This window comes from Manis pentadactyla, chromosome 3, assembly GCF_030020395.1.
Source record: "Manis pentadactyla isolate mManPen7 chromosome 3, mManPen7.hap1, whole genome shotgun sequence".
NCBI lineage: Eukaryota > Metazoa > Chordata > Mammalia > Pholidota > Manidae > Manis > Manis pentadactyla.
Window position 1 is genome coordinate 46,308,975 of NC_080021.1, and position 19,359 is coordinate 46,328,333.

General features: G+C 34.1%; 1 protein-coding gene across 7 annotated transcripts in view; it reads right to left on the reverse strand.

Annotated features, from left to right (window-relative positions):
- Positions 1–919: 919 nt before the first annotated feature.
- Positions 920–19,359, reverse strand: part of TMEM67 (transmembrane protein 67) — a 60,812-nt gene continuing 42,372 nt past the window's right edge. Inside the window, exons 17-29 of one of the 7 annotated variants that reach the window (XR_005034147.2) lie at positions 18,539–18,637; positions 18,205–18,291; positions 17,367–17,466; positions 17,137–17,276; positions 15,543–15,683; positions 12,396–12,476; positions 11,791–11,907; positions 8,671–8,787; positions 8,455–8,553; positions 7,805–7,907; positions 4,971–5,113; positions 3,894–4,034; positions 921–2,510 (exon numbers count right to left, since the gene is read on the reverse strand). Coding sequence is in view for 2 of the 7 variants with exons in the window: in XM_036933053.2 (XP_036788948.2) it covers positions 3,954–4,034; positions 4,971–5,113; positions 7,805–7,907; positions 8,455–8,553; positions 8,671–8,787; positions 11,791–11,907; positions 12,396–12,476; positions 15,543–15,683; positions 17,137–17,276; positions 17,367–17,466; positions 18,205–18,291; positions 18,539–18,637 (1,308 nt within the window). In the remaining 5 variants the exon portion in view is untranslated. Of the gene's footprint in view, positions 2,511–3,643; positions 4,035–4,970; positions 5,114–7,804; positions 7,908–8,454; positions 8,554–8,670; positions 8,788–11,790; positions 11,908–12,395; positions 12,477–15,542; positions 15,684–17,136; positions 17,277–17,366; positions 17,467–18,204; positions 18,292–18,538; positions 18,638–19,359 lie in introns of those variants that run through there. The other 6 variants (XM_036933064.2, XR_008996239.1, XM_036933053.2 and 3 more) reach the window with 6 other exon arrangements.

The window sequence follows — 19,359 nt, forward strand, 5'->3', positions numbered from 1 at the left end:
CACTATGCAGAACCATTTGGGGCAGTACCAGTGCTGGCCAGGAGGCAGAGGGACAGGAGCAAAGGGAGAGCCTAGGCCATGGACTTCATTAGTTTATGCCCTTATACAGTAAAGTCAAGGCAGGGTGGGGTAAACAGTTCAGGACTGGCTAGCTTGATTATACAGCAGGCTCTAAACTATTGGAGTGGTTCTCGTTCTCTGCTGCCTGGTCCTGGGATGATGAAGGCAGAGGAATATTGCCTACTGGTGTATAGGGGGCCAGATGGAACAGGTAGTATTTGGATTGGTTAGTTTACATATCAAAAGCATGCTCCTGGCTCAGCTCTTTGCTATCTCTAAGAAATGACTAGAATACCCCTAGCCATAAAAAATTTTAAGCTGTCAAAATAGTACATCATAATATGCAGAAAACTAAAAAATATAAACACATGTATTCTGTAATCAAATTACCTGTAGTACCCAACTGCCATGTACTTCATCTCAGAGCACATACTGCTCTTTGCGTTGATGGCACTTGCCTATCTTTAAATTTCTCACATAAAAGCCCAGATGACCACAGATGCACTGTGGAGGGTTTTCCCCATGCACCCTGGTGACTGATGCATTTTTCAGATTGCTGTAATTATTGGTTAATAAACCTGTTTCCTCTAATAATTGTAAAATCCTTCTGAGAAGCTGGGGAGTAGGAAGAGGCAGAAGTATTGCTGGAATGAGTAGACGAATGAGCAAATGATTCTCCTTTCCACAGGCACCATCCCCTGCCCCCTTCTGTCTGTGCCATGACCCATGTCTATGACATGGTGTGATGACGGCTCCTTCCTGCCTATTTTCACCAACAGCTGTAACATCTTCCAAGTCCTCTTTCTGATGGGGCTGGGGTGGCTAAAGTAGAAGTAAGGCTCAAAAATTTCAGTATCATGGAGTTTGTTTATTAGCAAGATACAAAATATATTTGGAGGCAGATAGTTCAATCCAAAAACTATAAAAATTCCAGTGTTCACAGTTTATTCATTGTGATAAGTCTTATCTTAATGAATTAATCTTTACAAGTGGTAAACAAAGGGTATTGATTCCATTGCAAAGATGCAGAATGAAATTTCAAAGATGCCAAATAACTTGGTTTAAGGTTCCAAAGCTGGTAGGTGATGGGCAAATTTTAATTTGAATCCAGGGCTTCTGTTACTAAATCTGGAGCACTTTCCATTAAGTCACACAGCTCCTTAACGTACTTTTATTTCTCCTCAGCTTTTGTCAGTATTTACAGACCATAAAAAGGATACTTTTTTTATGCTTACAATCACTGAATTAATGGTACTTTTGAATGCTTCTCAATCTATGTAACTAGAAGAGCCTTCTCAAAAGGTAGTTTAATAGGACAGCAGTGCCAGGGAAGTAAGTAAATATAAGCAGCTCATAACACAGAGAATGATCTGCAGAATTATTTTGGAGGCCTGTGCACTTCTAAGGAGGACACAGCACTTATATAGAATATCTAGGTAAACCTAGAGTTTGTTTCATTATGAAATGATGATGAGACTTCTCAAACATTTCTAGGTAGTCAGTAAAATTAGGGTTATAAGATGCAAAGTACAATGAATTGGTGCTACAGAAATAGATGAAAGTTTACAGATCTTGTGGAAAATTAGGTACATGATCATAAAATTTAAATTGTGGCATAAAAATTAAATTGAGTCAACACTGTATGAAAATCAATATACATTTTTATGTCTCTAACCAAAATAAAAAATATTATGCAAAAGTAGTGTAGAATGATTCTTTTAATGTCTTTTCTGTTTTAATTTATTAGGTGAGCCAACTGACCTCATTTTTCAAAATTTTCATTTTAAAACATTCACATTAGTATTAACTTCTCATTTGCAGAATGAGAGCTGAATGTCTTCCATATGCTTCTGAGCAGGTGGTTTTAAAAATCCATGTTGGTACATTTATCTGTCTTCGCAGCTTTTATAAAGGCATTCCTGTACTATGACCCTTCAGAAACTGAAGTTTTGAATAGTCAACTTACTAGCTTTCCCTCTTTCTCTTCAGTCAATCCTCAAGATTCAGGGAAAATGACAAGATTCAACTTTGGTAGTGTTTGGAGACCCTGCCTCAATGGTGCTATATGTATTCATTCCGAAGTGCTATTTCATGAAATAGAGATTAATCCAATAGGAAACAGAAACACCAAATGTCTTATTCTATATTTTCAATTAAAAAATGTACATATTTACAAAATAAAAAATCAAGAAAAAAAATATAAACAATATTTACATAGCATTATATTTAAGTATTATACAGCATTAACATAGAAGACAATAAGAAATATCAGTTTGGAGGTTGATGATTATTATACTTGAAGTATAAGGTACCTTTCAAGTACATGGTATACAATGAAAAGGATTATTAAAGAGTACATTGAAGAGGGGACTCTCTTGTTCCCTCCTGGCCTGAGCCAGGAGCTCTGTCCTCTTGCTGTACCTCTAAATAAAAGCTTCTGCCTTGTTCACCTAAAGAGTATATTGAAGAAAAAAAATCATTTCATGGAAAATTATTAGCTACATGGCTCAGAATTTACATTAAGTATATTTTGGATCCTAATATTCTTTACCTTATTTTAAAAAAAATAGAAGCCTACTTGAAAGTCTAAGTTTGCTTTCAATAAATCACCTATCGACATAACATGATAAATTTAGTTTGTTATTGTTTTTTCTTTTTTAAAAATTTTTAAATGACATACAATCCTATGCTCAGGTTTCACATGAGCAACATTGTGGTTACTACATTCCCCCTATTATCAAGTCCCCACCACATACCCCATTACAGCCACTGCCCATCAGCATAGTAAGATGCTATAGAGTCACTACTTGTCTCCTCTGTGCTCTACTGCCTTTCCGGTGCCCTCCCTACATTATGTGTGCTAATCATAATGACCCTTAATCCCCTTATCCCTCCCTCCCCACCCACCCTTCCCAGTCCCTTTCCTTTCGGTAACTGTTAGTCCATTCTTGGGTTCTGGGAATCTGCTGCTGTTTTGTTCCTTCAGTTTTTGCTTTGTTGTTATACTCCACAGATGGGTGATATCATTTGGTTCTTGTCTTTCTCTGCGTGGCTTATTTCACTGAGCATAATACCCTCTAGCTCCATCCATGTTGTTGCAAATGGTAGTTTGTTATTTACAATCTTTAAACATAACTGAAGAACAAAACTTTGGGAATGCTCTTAAAATGTTAAGTAACTTAAAATGTATAAAAAACTGTATCAAGGAAAATGTCATTCATTATAGCTTAATAAATGTAAATGATATTTGAAATGTATGCACATACATCTTGGGACACTGACCTAACAATACCGGTATACAAAAGAATGCATAGTTCATGCGACACCTGCTAATCCAACAGTGAATTGGTCCACTGCCTGAGTAATTACTAAGGTAGGCTGAGTCAGCAATATACTACTTCAAATTTTTAAGTAAACTTGAAAATAGTTTTCAACTTTTATTTAACCATAAAATATATAAAACAAGAAAATAGTGAACTGAAAAGTAGGCTTGAACTTGGAATCAAGTAATTTTGTCAATGTGAGAAAATGTTGGCAAATCCCAGTTTGTAAAAGAGTCTACAGAGACAAATGATAGGGACTGTTTTGATTATGAGAACATATTGTGCTGAGAGCAACATCTGGATTTTTTTGCCCCATTGTCAGTGTTATCTAATTTATGAGTTGGTGAATTAAATACCATATATAATGGGAAAACAATATTTTCCACTAAATCACACTATATATTCACAAAACAGGTTATATATCAGTAATAAAAATAAATCATTCTGTATATTAAAAAATAAAAATAGAATAAGCTGTACTACAAGCTGATAAAAATATAGCAAACTAACCTATAATCATAACCCTTTTTTGCCATGATTATATTGAGTCTTAGTTATCTATTCAGCAAATTAAATCAGAAATCTCTGGTCCACCAATGTTTTGGATGCTAAATTCTTCTGTCCAACTGTATTACGGATAAATCTAAAAATCTGGGAAAAAAATATGAAAACAATTCAGAATGAAAACAATATATTAAGAAAAATATTCACATCAATTAAAATATTTAAATTAAACTAATTCTCTCAACCATTTATTTTCATGAATCAGACATATGAGCTCCAAGATGACATACAAAATTATTTCAAGACTATTACTATTTTTATAATATTAAAGCAGTGTGTGTGTTTATTTAGAATATATTTTTTATGAATTAGTAATACAAATCTCATTTCACAGGAATATACTTTTAAATAATTTTCAAGGCAACTTTCCTCTAGCTTTAAAAGCTAAGGCAACATCAGAATAACCGGTTGGGATACAATTTGTTTGTAATTCTGGATCTCTTGTCAAGGAATAATAAAATATATCTTACTAACTCATATTCTTCCTCCACATGGTGGGGAGAATATTTGGGTAACATTAGTAACATTTACAGAATAAATCTTCCTTAAAATCTCCATTTCAGGTTCCACACTCTTCCAAAAAGTTATTTTTTTTATTCACGCAGGTAAGAAATGTGTGAGTTACAACTTAAAGAGGGTTTTCTGTAGCTGAGCTGAGGTAGATCTCCAGTGCTTGCCTTTTTGTTACATTAACTTTTGGTGCAAAGGGTGAATGGGACTGTAATTACTGCTCACTTCTGGCCTCTAGGAGATTGGCAATGTAAGTGTCTTCCTACTAGATTACTTTCATATTTGCTCAAGAAACTTGGGTCCCCCACGAGACCCCAGTATTTCACTGACCCTGAAGGAAAGTATCAAATGAGGTTGGTTGACATGTTATTCATTTTTAGGGGTAAGATTAATCATATTCTAAACCTTCGTACATTCCTAGTCAAAGTAGACATAATCAGTCTGCTACAAAAATAAGTATTTACTTCAAACATATTTCTTTTAAAATGAACCCCAAAAAACCTTTAAATTTACCTCTTGTTGTAGGTATGTAAGGAAGGCTGCTAGAAGAAAATCTTGGTTAACCAAATCCACAACAGAGAAGAACAGCAGATCATAAATAAGAAGCGTGGCTTCATTTCCATAATACAGAACACTGCTGAAAGAATAACCTTCATCTATTAAAACAAAAAAGCAATTTATAAGATATAAATTAGAAATTTAAAAATAGAATAAATCTGTGATAAATTTCTGGTGATAAAATTTGGACATTTAAAAACAGCCTAATAGAAACTAGCTAGTTACTACTTACAGTACTTGGTGGCTTACAAAAAATAAACAGAAATTATTAAAATTTGCTAATGTAAATGGTTAGTCAAGGAACTCTGCTCTTAAAAAGCAGTTTTTAACATTTGCACTAAGTGTCAGTAACTGCTAGAAGTGGAAGTATATATAGTCAATACCTATATATTGTTCAAAGACCAGGTAATGAATATCCTTTATTTGCTTATATAACTAAAAGCTAAAAATCTTAGAAATATTCTCTAAGATGCACTAAGCTAGAAAAAGCAAAACAAAACCAGTGAGGACTAGAATACTACATAGTGTGCTACAATTTGTGTCTCAAATAGTCCGGTAAGGTTCTGCTCTAAGACTTCTTTTCTTCTCACTCCACAAGGAAGGGTTTGTCCTTTCTGGCATATGAACATCCATTTAAGATTCTGATGAAAGCGGACCTTTCCACCAGGGTGGAAAAAAAGCACACATATATGAATCTTGCACACAATTTAGGGAGGTCCAGAGAACAACTGAAGCCATGGATATACCCAGTTAGGAATTTCCCCTTTATTCAAGGGGAGGTCTGGCATGCTGGTAATGTTCTTTTTTTGATAAGGGTGCTAGTTACAAGGATATATTCTGTTTGTGGAAATTCACTGATATTTAAGACATATCCTTACAAAATATGCAGTTCTGTATATATATTATACTTGTATATGTATTTTTAAAAATGAACAAGCTTGCTCTAGATGCTCTTCCTGAGTGATCTTTCACTACCACTGCTCCAACAGTGACCTTACTTGATGAAATTCCAGCTTATTATGTCTTTGCTTTCTCCTAAGATGCAGTCCCTTACAGTTAATATTTAATGCCTTACTGGATATCTCCTCCCAGATGTCCCAAAGGTACCTCAAGACACAACATATTGAAAACTAAACTCATACTCTTTCAACTTGGGCCTCCTCCTGCATGCTCTGTCTTGTGAAACGTACTACCACCACCCACCCAGTCACACAAGCTGGAAGTGCAGATTACCTTTGACTACTCTTTCTCTCCTACCCCTGTTTTTCCTAGTATATCTGGCAATCCTTCTTTATCCCCATTACTACTGCCTTTGCTCATATTCTCATCATCTCCTGAAGATGAAGATGATAATGACTATATTATTATTAGAAATAGTGCCATCACTCCATTGGGAAGCCTACCTATATCAGGTACTCATACCTACAACACATGTATAAACACAAAAACCTCTCTCTAGAGGGCTATATACTATTCACTACTGCCAGAGTAATTCTTCCAACTTGCAAATCAGATCTACTTAACACTTTTTGAAATTTTTCAAATTTTTTTGACCATGTATCCCTATCAGGATAAAATGTTGAGCATACATCCCACAGTAGGTATACTTTATTAGTTACCATGACATATGTCAAAAATATTTTTAAAATATAAATTAAGAATAATGGAATTGTAAATATACAAATAGACATTTTAATGTATTTTTCTTATACCTCTGTGCATCAACCTCCATACCTCTATGGGACAAAAAATTTAAAAACAATTTTTTTGGAAACACTGCTCCATAGGATAAAGTAAAACCTTAGGATGTCAGACAAGGCCTTTGGGATTTGGACTCAGCCCTGTTTGTTTCATGAATTCTCCCTTACTGTGTCCCACTCCCTATCAGCCTTCAGTCATAAAGTTCAAAAGTACAGTATGCCCTTTTCCCCTTCTACACAAATGTCTGCTTCTCTTCCCTTGGCCCTCCTGTTTGACAACAGTAACTCATTTTTGATCCAGTTGAAACTTCTCCATGTTGCCTCTTCTGGCTTCATGTGTCTCAGTAGATTTTCTGCTCTTCTTTCTGCACCTGGTGCAACTTGTGCCTGCACAGACTTCTATCCCAGCATCTTTCCACTCACCCATTCACATGCCTACTTCCCAGGGTCTACTAAACAAGATGCCCAAGGAATGACCACTGGTCTGGGTATCCCAGGACTGGCACACATATGCATGGGTAAGTGTTATCTAGGCCAGGACACTGGTTATACCATTTCCATTCTTATCAACCCATGTAAGAGGTTATCTGTCACATTAAAAGTTACATACATACTATCTTCATATTGATAAGAAACCAAGTTTAATCATGACTTCTATCATAGACATCTGCAATTTTTAAGAATTTGGATAAAATGAAAAATTAAATGTTAATTTAAATGGTTGGATTAATCACTAATGTTATTTCCTTTAATTGTTCCATAGGTGCGCCACTGAATGAACATTCTAATAAAATCTAAATTTTATGTATGTATGTATTTTACTATCTCTTCTTTGTATATCACTGATTTTGAAATTAAGCTTTTTTGCATTCTTACAGAATAATTATCTTTTATATTTTTGTTCCCTGCTACATGACATAATAAAACTAAACACAGAAAACAACTATAATTCCATGAAGTTACCTAAGTTCATTGTTTCCTTTGTTTATATGTAAAATTATAAAATTAAAAGGGAAGTAATAACTATAAGCACTTTATATCATACTTAGAAAATAGTAATCAAGTTTAGCAAAGGTATTTGAAGGATACCATTGTAAAAGATGCTTTTTTCCACCGGTTCCATGAATTCCATTCCAAGAATTCTTTCAAGAAGCAATTTATCTTTTATAATGTAGTCCATTTCTTTATGCACCTAATATAAAAAGACAGATTCATTTCAAAAATAGCAGTGAAATAAATGTTTCTCAATTAATGTAAAATCAGGAGGAAAGAAAATGAAAAATAAATAGTACACAAAGAAAATCTGTTCTTCAAAAAGACTGATTTTGCCATGCTGAGCTTTATCACAAAATTCTCTTTAGGAATGTTTTAAATTACAAATGTCTTCAGTGGTATTTAGAACCACATGTACTAAAAATTAACTTATAAGCTTTTCAGAAATACTATCATGGCATAACGTAGTTCTGTAATGAAATAGTAACTTTTTAGTAACTGGCTAAGAAAATTCCAGTATAAATATACTTTAAACAAATTGTCACTACACCGATAGACATATAGGATCTCATCTTACTTTTACATAACTTAACTCTATCCCTAAACCATGGTATTAATTCTGATACCCAAAAGAAGGAGGGTTCTAAATTCACTGACTCAGTTGACTGAAGAAATAATTGATATTCCTGGTTAATTTTTTTAAAATTGCATTTTGATTCTAGTCATATAAATGCTGACATACATACATGATCAATGAAAGAGCCAAGGAATTTATTCATAGTATGATATGCTTTTATGCTCTGCTCAAAAGTACTTGCTGATGAACTCAAGGCAGGGCCATTTTTCTAATGTGAAAAAAAGACAAGAATAAATGTAATATGGCTTCCATTCTTGTTTTTTTCAGTAACATGAAATATTGGTGAAATATACCTGAACTTCATACAACTGTGCTTCATACCAACCCTTGTAAGTGTCTCATGGATTCTGTCATAGTGTTGTCTCATCTGGCTAGAAACTGCAATTTGAAAAGTTTGGCCATCTGTGTTGGGTACCAAACCTCTCTGGCTACACAAATTCTCCTGAAAAGTTAAAGGATTTAAATTAAGATCATGAAAATTTGCCTATCTCAAAAAGAATATACAATGTTTTTCTTTTAGTTGGTTTCATCTCTTACAAGATCTGTAAGCCAATTGAAATTTTATTGAAACTACATTTGAGACAAAGAAAATTTAATATTATCCAAGGTTCCCACACCGCTTTATGTTTTACTGATTTCTCTTTTGTTATACTTCCTTGCAGATTTCTATATTATCTCTTTTACTATTCCCGACTTAAAAAAATCCATACTAAGTTCACTGTATACTGGTATTCTTAGCTTTCTTTATGATTAAGTTTACTGATTGATCTTTAACACATGCCAAAGAGTTGTTTTAGAAATAACTTTTTAAAACTGTAAATAGTCCCTTTTTGTTATCTAAACACTTTTAAAAACTTTCTTAGTTAACTGCAATAAAAAGGTAGTAATATGTGACTGAATACATGACTGACAGTTGATGATGTCATGGACCAAAAATCCACTTCAGGTCTCCTTGACACTACTTGCAGCCTGACAACGATGAAACATGAAGTTTTGTTTCTACCCTACACCAACTAGCCACTTCCTATTGATGTTTCAAGGTCGGCTGAAGTCCTCTTACCTCCCTTCTCTTCCCTTTATTTGCCTACCTCAGAGCTTAATAGTCTCGTCTTTGTCTAAAGTTAATCTGCAAATATAACACTTGGTTTTCTACAGCTTATTATGAAATCTACATGTAGTGAACTTCTCTGTTGTTAAAAGAATGTGTTTTTTTTTCCTGATTGGAAAAGCACATTGTTATTGCAGAGAATTTATAATATATGGAGAGTTAAAAAAAGAAAAGAAAACAAATCACCTATGATCTCAACACTCAAAAATAGAAGTATTCTATGGTTTCATTTCCAGTCCTTTAAAGGTCTAGGCATATACATATAGATAGCATAAAACTGGGATATAGACCAGTTTTTTTCACTTAATATTATATCCTAAGTCAATCTCCATGCCCTTAAATATTCTATAAAACATGATTTTTAATGTCTACCTAAGACTTCACTATATAGATAAACCAATTGATTTAATATTCTAATTTTTATATATGTTTTTGCTCTTTTAAGTAACCCCTGGGATAAAGATCCTAAACCTAACTAGCTATTCACATTGCTAACTATTTCCTTGAGTTAGGGGCATAGAAATAGTGAGTCAAAGATAATGAACTCTTAAAAAACTCTTGGTATATACTGCCAAATGCTTTCCAGAAAGTTTACAAATATTCACCCTGAGACTAGTAGCTTTATGAGTGCCCATTTCACCAGTCCTTGCTGCTAGTGTTAGCTTTTGAAAAGGAGTTTGCTAATTTGAAAAGGGCAAAAGTATTATTCTTACATTCATTTATTTGATTATATATGAGCTGAACATTTTTTAGAGGTTTATTAGTCTCTTCTGTTTCTTATTTATGTATTTTTAAAAATCTTTTTGTCATTTTTCCACTGAGGTTTTAACTCAGTGTTTGCCTACTGACTGATTTGCATGACTTTCAATATTGTTATCAATACTTTTGTTCTATTTACTATGAGAATTTTACCTTAATTTGCTATGTCTTTTACTTATATGATTGTTGTAAATGTTCTGCATTAATAAAGTAAAATCAATGGATATTCCCTCTTTGATGTTTTCTATTCTTTATGCTTACAATGTCTCTCTCAATCTGAAATATTTTCTAGGTTTTCATAGTTTCATTTTTTTATATTTAACTTTTCAACCCAGATGTAACTTCTAATAGTTAACCAACTGATCCATTTCAACGGCATCTCTGAGATGCCGTTACCATGTATTAAATTCTTGCAAGTCAAAGGTATAGTTCCTTGGTCAATAAAACCCCTTGATTTTTTCCTCTTAAGGATTCACTTTTCTTTTTAAAATTTATTATGAAAACTTTCTAATGTACATAGTAGAGAGAACAGTAAACCATCCATCATCCAACATTAATAATTCCCAACATTTTACCAATTTTGTTTCATCTATCCTCCCAACTTTTCTTTTTTCCTTAAAAGTAAACCTTAGATATCATGTCATTTCATCTGTAAATACTTCTGTATGTATCTCTTAACTAATAAGGTCTGAAAAAACAGCACCATGCCTTTTTCACACCTAAAAAATTAATCATTCCTAATATAATTTAATAGTCTATTAAGTCTCCCAGATTTTTCCCAAAGATTTTTTTATAGGTGGTTTGTTTGAATCAAGATCCAAGGTCTACACATTTTATTTTATTGCTTTGTTTCTTAAATCTCTCTTACTATCTAACAGTTCTTCTCCCATCCCCACCCCCACCCCTCCTTTTCTTTTGATGCCTTCGATTTGTTGGAGACATGATCATTTGTCCCATGAGACAGCCTACATTCTAGTTTTGGCTACTTGCTTCCTATGGTATTATTTTATTTGTCCCTCTGTCCCCTCTATGTCCTGTAAATTCGTGGCTTTAGAGCTAGAGGCTTGATTACATTCAGGTTCAATTTTCTCAGGCAAGAATATTTCATGGGCAATGTTGTATAATTCCTACTGTATCATAACAGGAAATGAATGTCAGTTGTCCAAATTTTTCTTGTGGTAAGATTGAGCCAGTGTTCAGATTATGTCAACCTCATTCCTCATTATAAAGTTTCCAATTAACCTTCACTTAATAATCTAAGCATCCATTGACGACTGTAATCTGTGTGTATTAACCGATCAGTCATTATAAAATGGTGGTTCCTAACTTAGAAGTCCTTTTACTTTTTTCTATAAGGAAGGACTGTCCCTCATGAAATTATCTGGTTACTCTGAAATAGTTCATTTAGGAACTGCAGGATTAAATTTGATTCTTTCCCTTTATCAGTGCTTCTGGTAATGAGTTGGTACCCTAGCAACTTTCAAAACAAAGCAACAAGATTTTCTTAAATATTATGAATCCTAGATTAAGAGAACCCACCTCTCAACTTAGAAAATAAGAGATATAAAATATTCATACCGCTTCTCTTTTAAGATTCATATTCATCTCTTCCATATTAGTATCCGCATGCCCATGTACTGATCTACCATGAATGTAATAGCCAAAACATTTGTGGGATAATAGAAACACTGATATCTAGAAAGAGAGAAGAAAAAGGAACAATTAGCAACTTATCACAAAACAGAATTAAGTTTTCTTTAAAACTGATCCCTTTATCTCCAAATAATGAGGGTTGAATTCTTGGAAAATATATAAAGAGGATAATAAGGTAATAAAGGATAATGAGGTTATTTTTAAAATGTAGATGGAAAAGAGATTGAAGGTATTATACAAGAAAGAAAGAAATAGGTTTGATAAATGAAAAGTTTTCAGGGATTCTGTGCTCAGTAAAGTATCTGGTAGCATAAGGAATTCATAATTAAGAAACTGTAAATAAGGAAAAAGAAATTAAGGCAGTGAATATTAACTTTAGCTCATTACAATATCTCTGGAATTAACAAACAGTGGAGAACTAGACTAGAAATCCAGTCATATCAAATCACTTTTAAGGCCTCTCTTAATGTACTCATGACCTTTAAAAAGGGAAAAGTAACAGTTGTAAGATAAAGTCAGAAAGTACTTACATTGCTCATACAGCATAAATCAACAAACTGTCGAATTTTATCTTCTATAAATCTCTCATAAAAGACAGCAAAGAACACAATCTGAAACATTAAGCCAAGTTCATACTTATTAGCTTTTAGTTTTTAATTTTCTTTTATAGTCACAGTATGGTATCATAAGAACAAAGAAGTTCCAACGAAAAACACATTGGCCTCTAACAATTCCTGTGGGATAAAATCCTACTTATGATTTCTGATTCTTCTGTCAAAAGAAGGCTTTGGAATTCTGTTAATATTCATCGAGGGAGCCTATTTTAAATTTTTAAAAATTTTGTGTCATTAAACAAGGTAGAAAAAACATGGGGGAAGACAGGGGCTTAAAAAATTTTAGGATAAAACAATGTGTTAATGGTCATATTTGTGTCTGGTTCTGAAGTTCTGCCCATCTCCTAAATTCCAAAACCATTAGGCAAGCTGCTGCTTTTCCAAAAATGCTCAATCATAATATAAGTTGGTCATGGGGATGGTAGTTCAGCATGGAAAATATAGCCAGTGATTCTTTAACATCTTCCTATGTTGACAGATAGTAATTGACTACTGGGGATGAGGATTTAATAATATGGGTAACCGTTGGTCCACTGTGTTGTATACTTGAAACCAATATAAGCCTGTATCTAGTAAACTTCAATTAAAAAAATGTTGCTGCTTTTCAAATCAGCATAAGAAAAACACGTATCAAGTCTTCTATTTCAACTACAGATGTGTTAAATACACAAATGTAATGGTTTCAGTTGTTTTCTTATATGTAACAATACTAGAAAGGGAAATTTTACATATCAAAAGAGAAGTTTACTTTGTAGACTTTCTTAGATGTATTTCAGAGAAAGATAACATTTCCTAACCACTCAGTTTAAAGCTGTCCCTGTTGTCCCCCATTCTTAACTTACCCTCCCCTCCCCTCCATTTATTTGCTCTCATCTCCCTGCTTATTCCCTTCACATCCCCAGTCCCAATTTGTAACTTGTTCTTGTTATAGCACATCCCTGACTTCAGCACAGTGCCTAGTACATGAAATGTACTCAGATATGTGAATGAATAAACTAATGAATTACAGCAGCTGATTACTAAAAACAGTGTACTACATTCTATATACACATTGTTTTAAACAACTTTAAAGGAGATGAAAAACAGCAACTTTCAAAGTTTAAAAATTAAAGGATGCCCTTAAAAGTTGAAGGTTTGGGGAAATAAAAGTCTAGCATTATGAGAATCAAAAAGAATCTTTATAGACAAATTTATGGAGCAGGTTGCTACAGGAACACTTAAGGATATAAACACTGAAAACCTTAAAATGTTACCATGGAGAGAAATATTCCTATCAGAATGACAGCAGTGAGAACAAAGCATAAGGTTAGATGTGGTGCCTGAGACCCTTGTCTCTGCCCCAGGGATCTCTTCCCCATACTCCTCAGTGACACAGCCTCCTTGCAGTAGGCACACTGCTGTCCAGGTGAAAGATGCTGGTGCAGCAAGATGTGGCCACATGACCAAGTCCTGGCTAAGGAGATGTTGTAGAGACTTCTGAGAAGACTTTTACAGAGAAGAGGGTGAGCTCTGCTCCACTGTCTTCCTCCTACAACCCTATCAGCCATTAAGGACCATGAGGTGACCTTAGAGCTGGAAGTGCTGAGCAGCAGAGCAGAACACAGGCTTCTGGGTCCTGACAGCAGCACAGAGCCACTCTGCACTGCTGACCTCTGCTTTTCTTTCTCATGGGAGAACTAAAGACCATTTATTTCAGCCACTGTAATTTTCTTTTTTTGTTGTACTCAACCAAATATGAAAAGCTTTAGAAGGTGTTCCTTTAAATTTCTACATCCAGATGAATCTCATCTATTCAGAAAACATAATACTGGTATTATGTACAAAATAAAATACTTTCTTACTATTTTATTGATGATAAACACCAAAAGCAATACTCTTTTGATCCTATCTTATTTCAAATTCTGATTTGTTTGTCTTTCTTTTCTGATTATCAAACTATCCCTCATTAGCTCTATTCCTATAGTGTCAAATTTAAACAAGTCTCACCAATTTAAAATAACTATAAATTTAAAAAGTCTATTCTCAGGTCATCGAATGCCACCTAGACCCAATTCTATAGGAATTTTGGAATTTCAATCCCAAAAGATCTTTAAAAATTGGCTTTTTTAGGCAAATATTTTTTCACTGGGTTATAGAATATGCATAGATCAGTATTCTATTTCAATTACAGATAATGTGTTCATATGAATATTGAAATGGAAAGATTTTGAAACACTTGACTCCAGTCTTTCTACAGGTCTCATTTTTATTTGCTGACTTCAAAGTTAAAGGAATTTTTAACCAACAAACTCTCTTTCCATGCATGGAAGTATTTGGAAGCAAGAGAAAGAAGTGCAGACATTAGAGTTAAGTGCTTTAGCTGCTTCTTTCTTTACTCCCTCTCATTCTTTTTTTTTTTTTTTTTAAGTTTTAAGAAGGGACGTAAGCATAGAAAAGATCCTCTGCTAGACCCATATGACATAAGGCTGAGAAGATTTATTTTCAGGTTCAGTTATTTGAATAAATATTTTAAAGAAATCTTCACAAGAGGTTCTATCATTTTGGGTGGGATTTAATGATATTTAAATAAATGTAAACAGTAAGTTATATTTCAAAAATAAAAGAAAATATTAAGGGCAGCTTAGCCATCCTTGTAGTTAAATATAAACTAAAGAAAGTCTAGCCTATGACTTGAAAGTGCAGACTCTGAAAAACCCTCAGAGCCCCTCTATTGATATGAATATGAATCTGAAATCAGATTGCCTGGGTTCAAATTCCAGTTCTGCCAATCTCTAGTTGCATGACTTTAAGAAACTATTTAAACTTTTTGCACCTCAATGTCATCTGTAAAATGAGGGTACCAATAGAACCTATCTCTGAGGGCTACTCAGACTAAATAAATTAATATATAATAATGCAATTAATTAATATACAGTGCTTGGATTATAACATTATGTAAGAATAAGCTATTAGTTATTATTGTTGTTACCACTTTTCTTTTAGAGACCAGGATGTAGTCAGCATTTGAGGATAATCAGTATATAAACAGAGGCACTGTTGCTTAAAAGCATGATCTTTTATTACCTGTATAATTCCAATGACTAGCCAAAGAACAGCAGATACTGCATATCTCAAAATGAGGCTGTAAGGAGCTATGTAGCTAGCAGAGCTTCTGGAAAGACTAGAGGATAAGTCCATCAATGCTAAGTTCTTGAATCCCACAACCTGGAGCAAAGAGGGAAAAATAACAATTTAAGTAGACATGGATGAAGAAAACTTCTTTGATCTGAAAATGAGACATTCTTCTTTACCCCTTACCTTAAAAACAAATTCAAGTTTGCACAAACAGAAAATGTAAATTGTCCAGTATTTTAAATTACAAAGTATTTCATATAAAGTATTTATTTAGTTCATTTGATATTCTTTTCAATATTTCCAAAAGCCAAATATAATCATATTTTTATTACACTGACACTGACATCATATATACTGACAAAGCTCAAAATTTCTATTAAAAGAATAAAACTTCCTTCAGTAAACTACCAATGAACAACCAGCATTTCATGAGTTTTTAACATATGCCAAAAGGTACGCAAAATACTTTTTATACTCTTAAACACTATTTCCCAAAACATCTTTTGAGGAAGATACCTTATTTGATGAAAAGAAGCCATGGTTAGCCATGAATTTTATACTTACCTCCATGCATTTACCCTCAAAGAATAAAGGCTCTGGGAAGATTTATGGTAAAGGAATCAATATGACTTTATTGAATCCAGTGTTTACCAAACTTACTTGACTATGTAACACTTCTTTTTCATGTATAGAGCTTTTAAAGCTCTATGAAACACTCCTAAAAAACACTAGTACAATGAATTTTTGAAATATTGTTCATGTGCTCTAGGGATACACATATTCTTCTAGCTTTAAAAAAGGAAAGGAAGGAAGAGAAAAAAGGGAGAAAACACGAAAAGAGGAAAAAGAGAAAAAAGCTGACAGACATGAGGTAATAAATCATATCTAATCTTATTTAAGCAGCTAATTCCTGAAAATCCCTATTATCCATATAAATGGCTTACATATTTCAGTCTCATATTCAGTACTGAATACTTCTTTTAACAATTCCAACGAGATCCACAAAATAATTATAAAGGAATCATAAGCATGTACCGATTCACTACGTATTTACTGCTTAGCTGTAGCCCCAGCTCTTTGCAAATAACACAGTCCACAGTAGGTGTTCAATGATAATTTGTTAGAAAATTTCACCCTTATAATAGTGATTCTAATGCAGGTATGAGAATGTGAGTCATGTAGGGAGGTGGCTTTTGCAAAATATAGATAGCTGGGCTCACCTCAGAGCTACTGAATCAAACATAATCTCCAGAGGTGACACCAGGCATAGGTATGGTTTCAGTTTTGCGATATGAAAAGAGTTCTAGAGATTGGTTGCACAACAGTGTGAATGTACTTAACTGAACTGTACACTTAATAATGGTTAAGAGGGTAGTTTTATGTTATGCTTATTTTGCCACAATTTTTAAAAAGCCCCTCTTTCTAATGGCTTGATAACTATTTTAACCTGTAGAAAACTCATCCACTGAGATGAAAATTTAGCTGAAATTATATGAAATTAATATTAATGAGGCCCCCATAAATTGCACACACGAGTTTATACCTCCAAAAAGAAGAGGACAGTAAGTACTTGAAAGAGTGGGTTAATTTTTCTCACAGTCTGAATTTCATTCCATTCATTTGCTACAAAATATGTTCTCCATATGCTTACAGGAACAGCAGCACTCCGAACACCGCCCTCACCTGGTCAGGGAGATAAGATGAGTAAAAGGGTTTCACTTTGTTCTGCAAGGGTAGCAATAGAATTTTGGTGCAAATGATTATTTTAGTTACCTTCAACAGCTTTAATAATGCTTCTTTTAGGTCGCTCCCAGTCAATAAAGAATATATCTATGGTAATCTGGGATATGAGCTTATGCATAAATTGCAGAGCCTGAGAATGACAAACAGACCACCTGAAAAGTACCTGCATTAAGCCTGCTCATGAAACCAACACTGAGTTTTTAAAGAAACATACTACAATTTTCACAAGTGACAAATGAAGTCACAGTACCATTTTCACAAGTGACAAATGAAGTTATAGTACCATTCAGGGATCACCAGAAGCTCATCAAACAACATGGAGAGTGTATACGATGATTCCTCTCTTCAAAGGGTTCTCAAATCAATGGGGCACTCAATAATCATATTACAATGGGATGATATCTACCAAAGAGGCATGTAAAAACTTCACATAGATTGACAGAACAATGAGGTGTGGAGGGAGGTTGCCATGGGAAGAGGATGAAAAGAATATGGAGACAGGGAAAATAAATTCTATGATTTTGGCACTTTATCCAAGGTGGTACCTTTAACTCTCGACAGAGACAAAATTCATGCCTGAAGGCATTTTGTCCCATTGTGAATGCATTATCAGAGTTTAGAGAACAAAGTCACAAATAAAATATTTTATCAATTAGCTGTAACTCATGTTAGTCCAAACACATTTATGGTTTCCTAGAAAAAGTATTTAAGGCAGATTTTCAGAATGAGCTGTTTTAAAACAGAATAATCTGTGCTTTCAAAATCAAACTAAATTTTACACCAAAGACCTCAAAAACATTTTAATTTTAAAGACCAATACGTTTTTAGCAGGTCTTTTCAATTCAGTAACCTGTCTTTGGAAATTCACCTTTAGAGCAAAAGCACATCCCACGTAAGTAACGAGACGCTCTTCCTGAGCCGGCCCTGGCAGCAAAACAAAAGCCAACTTCTGTGCCTATGATAAAATTACACCATTAAGTATGACCATGCAAGTCTTACTAAGCACAACTTATAAACCAAAGACAGTATAAGAGAGGGAGGTGGTGATACACAATAAGCACTATACTCAGGGAATGGTAAGTTTGGCACTTGCCTCAAAACTCTTATCAGCAATGCTCCCAAATAAAAATAGTTTCTTTATAAAGGGAGCTTACCAGTTATTCAGGCATTGGCATTTAGGTTAAATTCAGAAACTCACTTACTTTGAAGAAAATTAGCCAATAAAGACCTGTTCCCACAGTGACGATAAAGAAAACATTGGCTAGATCACCAGCATAGTATACCAAGAATTTCATAACTGTCTGCAATTTAAAAAGAGAATTACAGTTGTTACAGACTCAATTTATACTACCACTTTTAATAACACATTATCTACCCAGTTTCTCAAGCTTCAAGCCTTTTTTCATGTGTCCATGGATCACTCAGCTCTGAAGACCAACCGCAGCTACCTCCTGGATACTTGGGGATCTTTACCTTTCCGTCCATTCCCATTAGCACTGTCGTAGTCAACCCTTCTCCCCTTCACCATCTAAGAAAGTTAGACTGCTTCATCATTTTCTCCTGGTTTGGAAACTTTCATGCCAATCAATCCTCCACACTGTCACCAGAGTTACCTTTCTAAATTATAAGTTGGATTGTGTCACATCCCCTCTTAAAAATATAGTGTCTCCTCACTAAAGTGTAAAGTTCTGACCCACAAACTCAATACCCTTCACCACCTAGACCAAAATGGCCTTTTTAGTCTCACCTGCCAGTTCTAACTACTCACTCAATGACTAACCATTCCACACTTCATCTAAGTTATTTTGTGAAGTGAAATGGGCATAGTTTCATCAAATATTCTTTCCTTCTCTGTGGCCAACTCTTATGAACTCAGAGCCCATGCCTGTCTTTGCTCACTACCACAGGCCCTAGCGTCTGGTGGTGTGAACGGCACTCATCAAGCAGGTCCTCAGTGACTATCCGGGGACTGCACAGATAGCCCAGCCCAGTCTAATGTTCACTTCTCTGGGAAGCCTTTCTT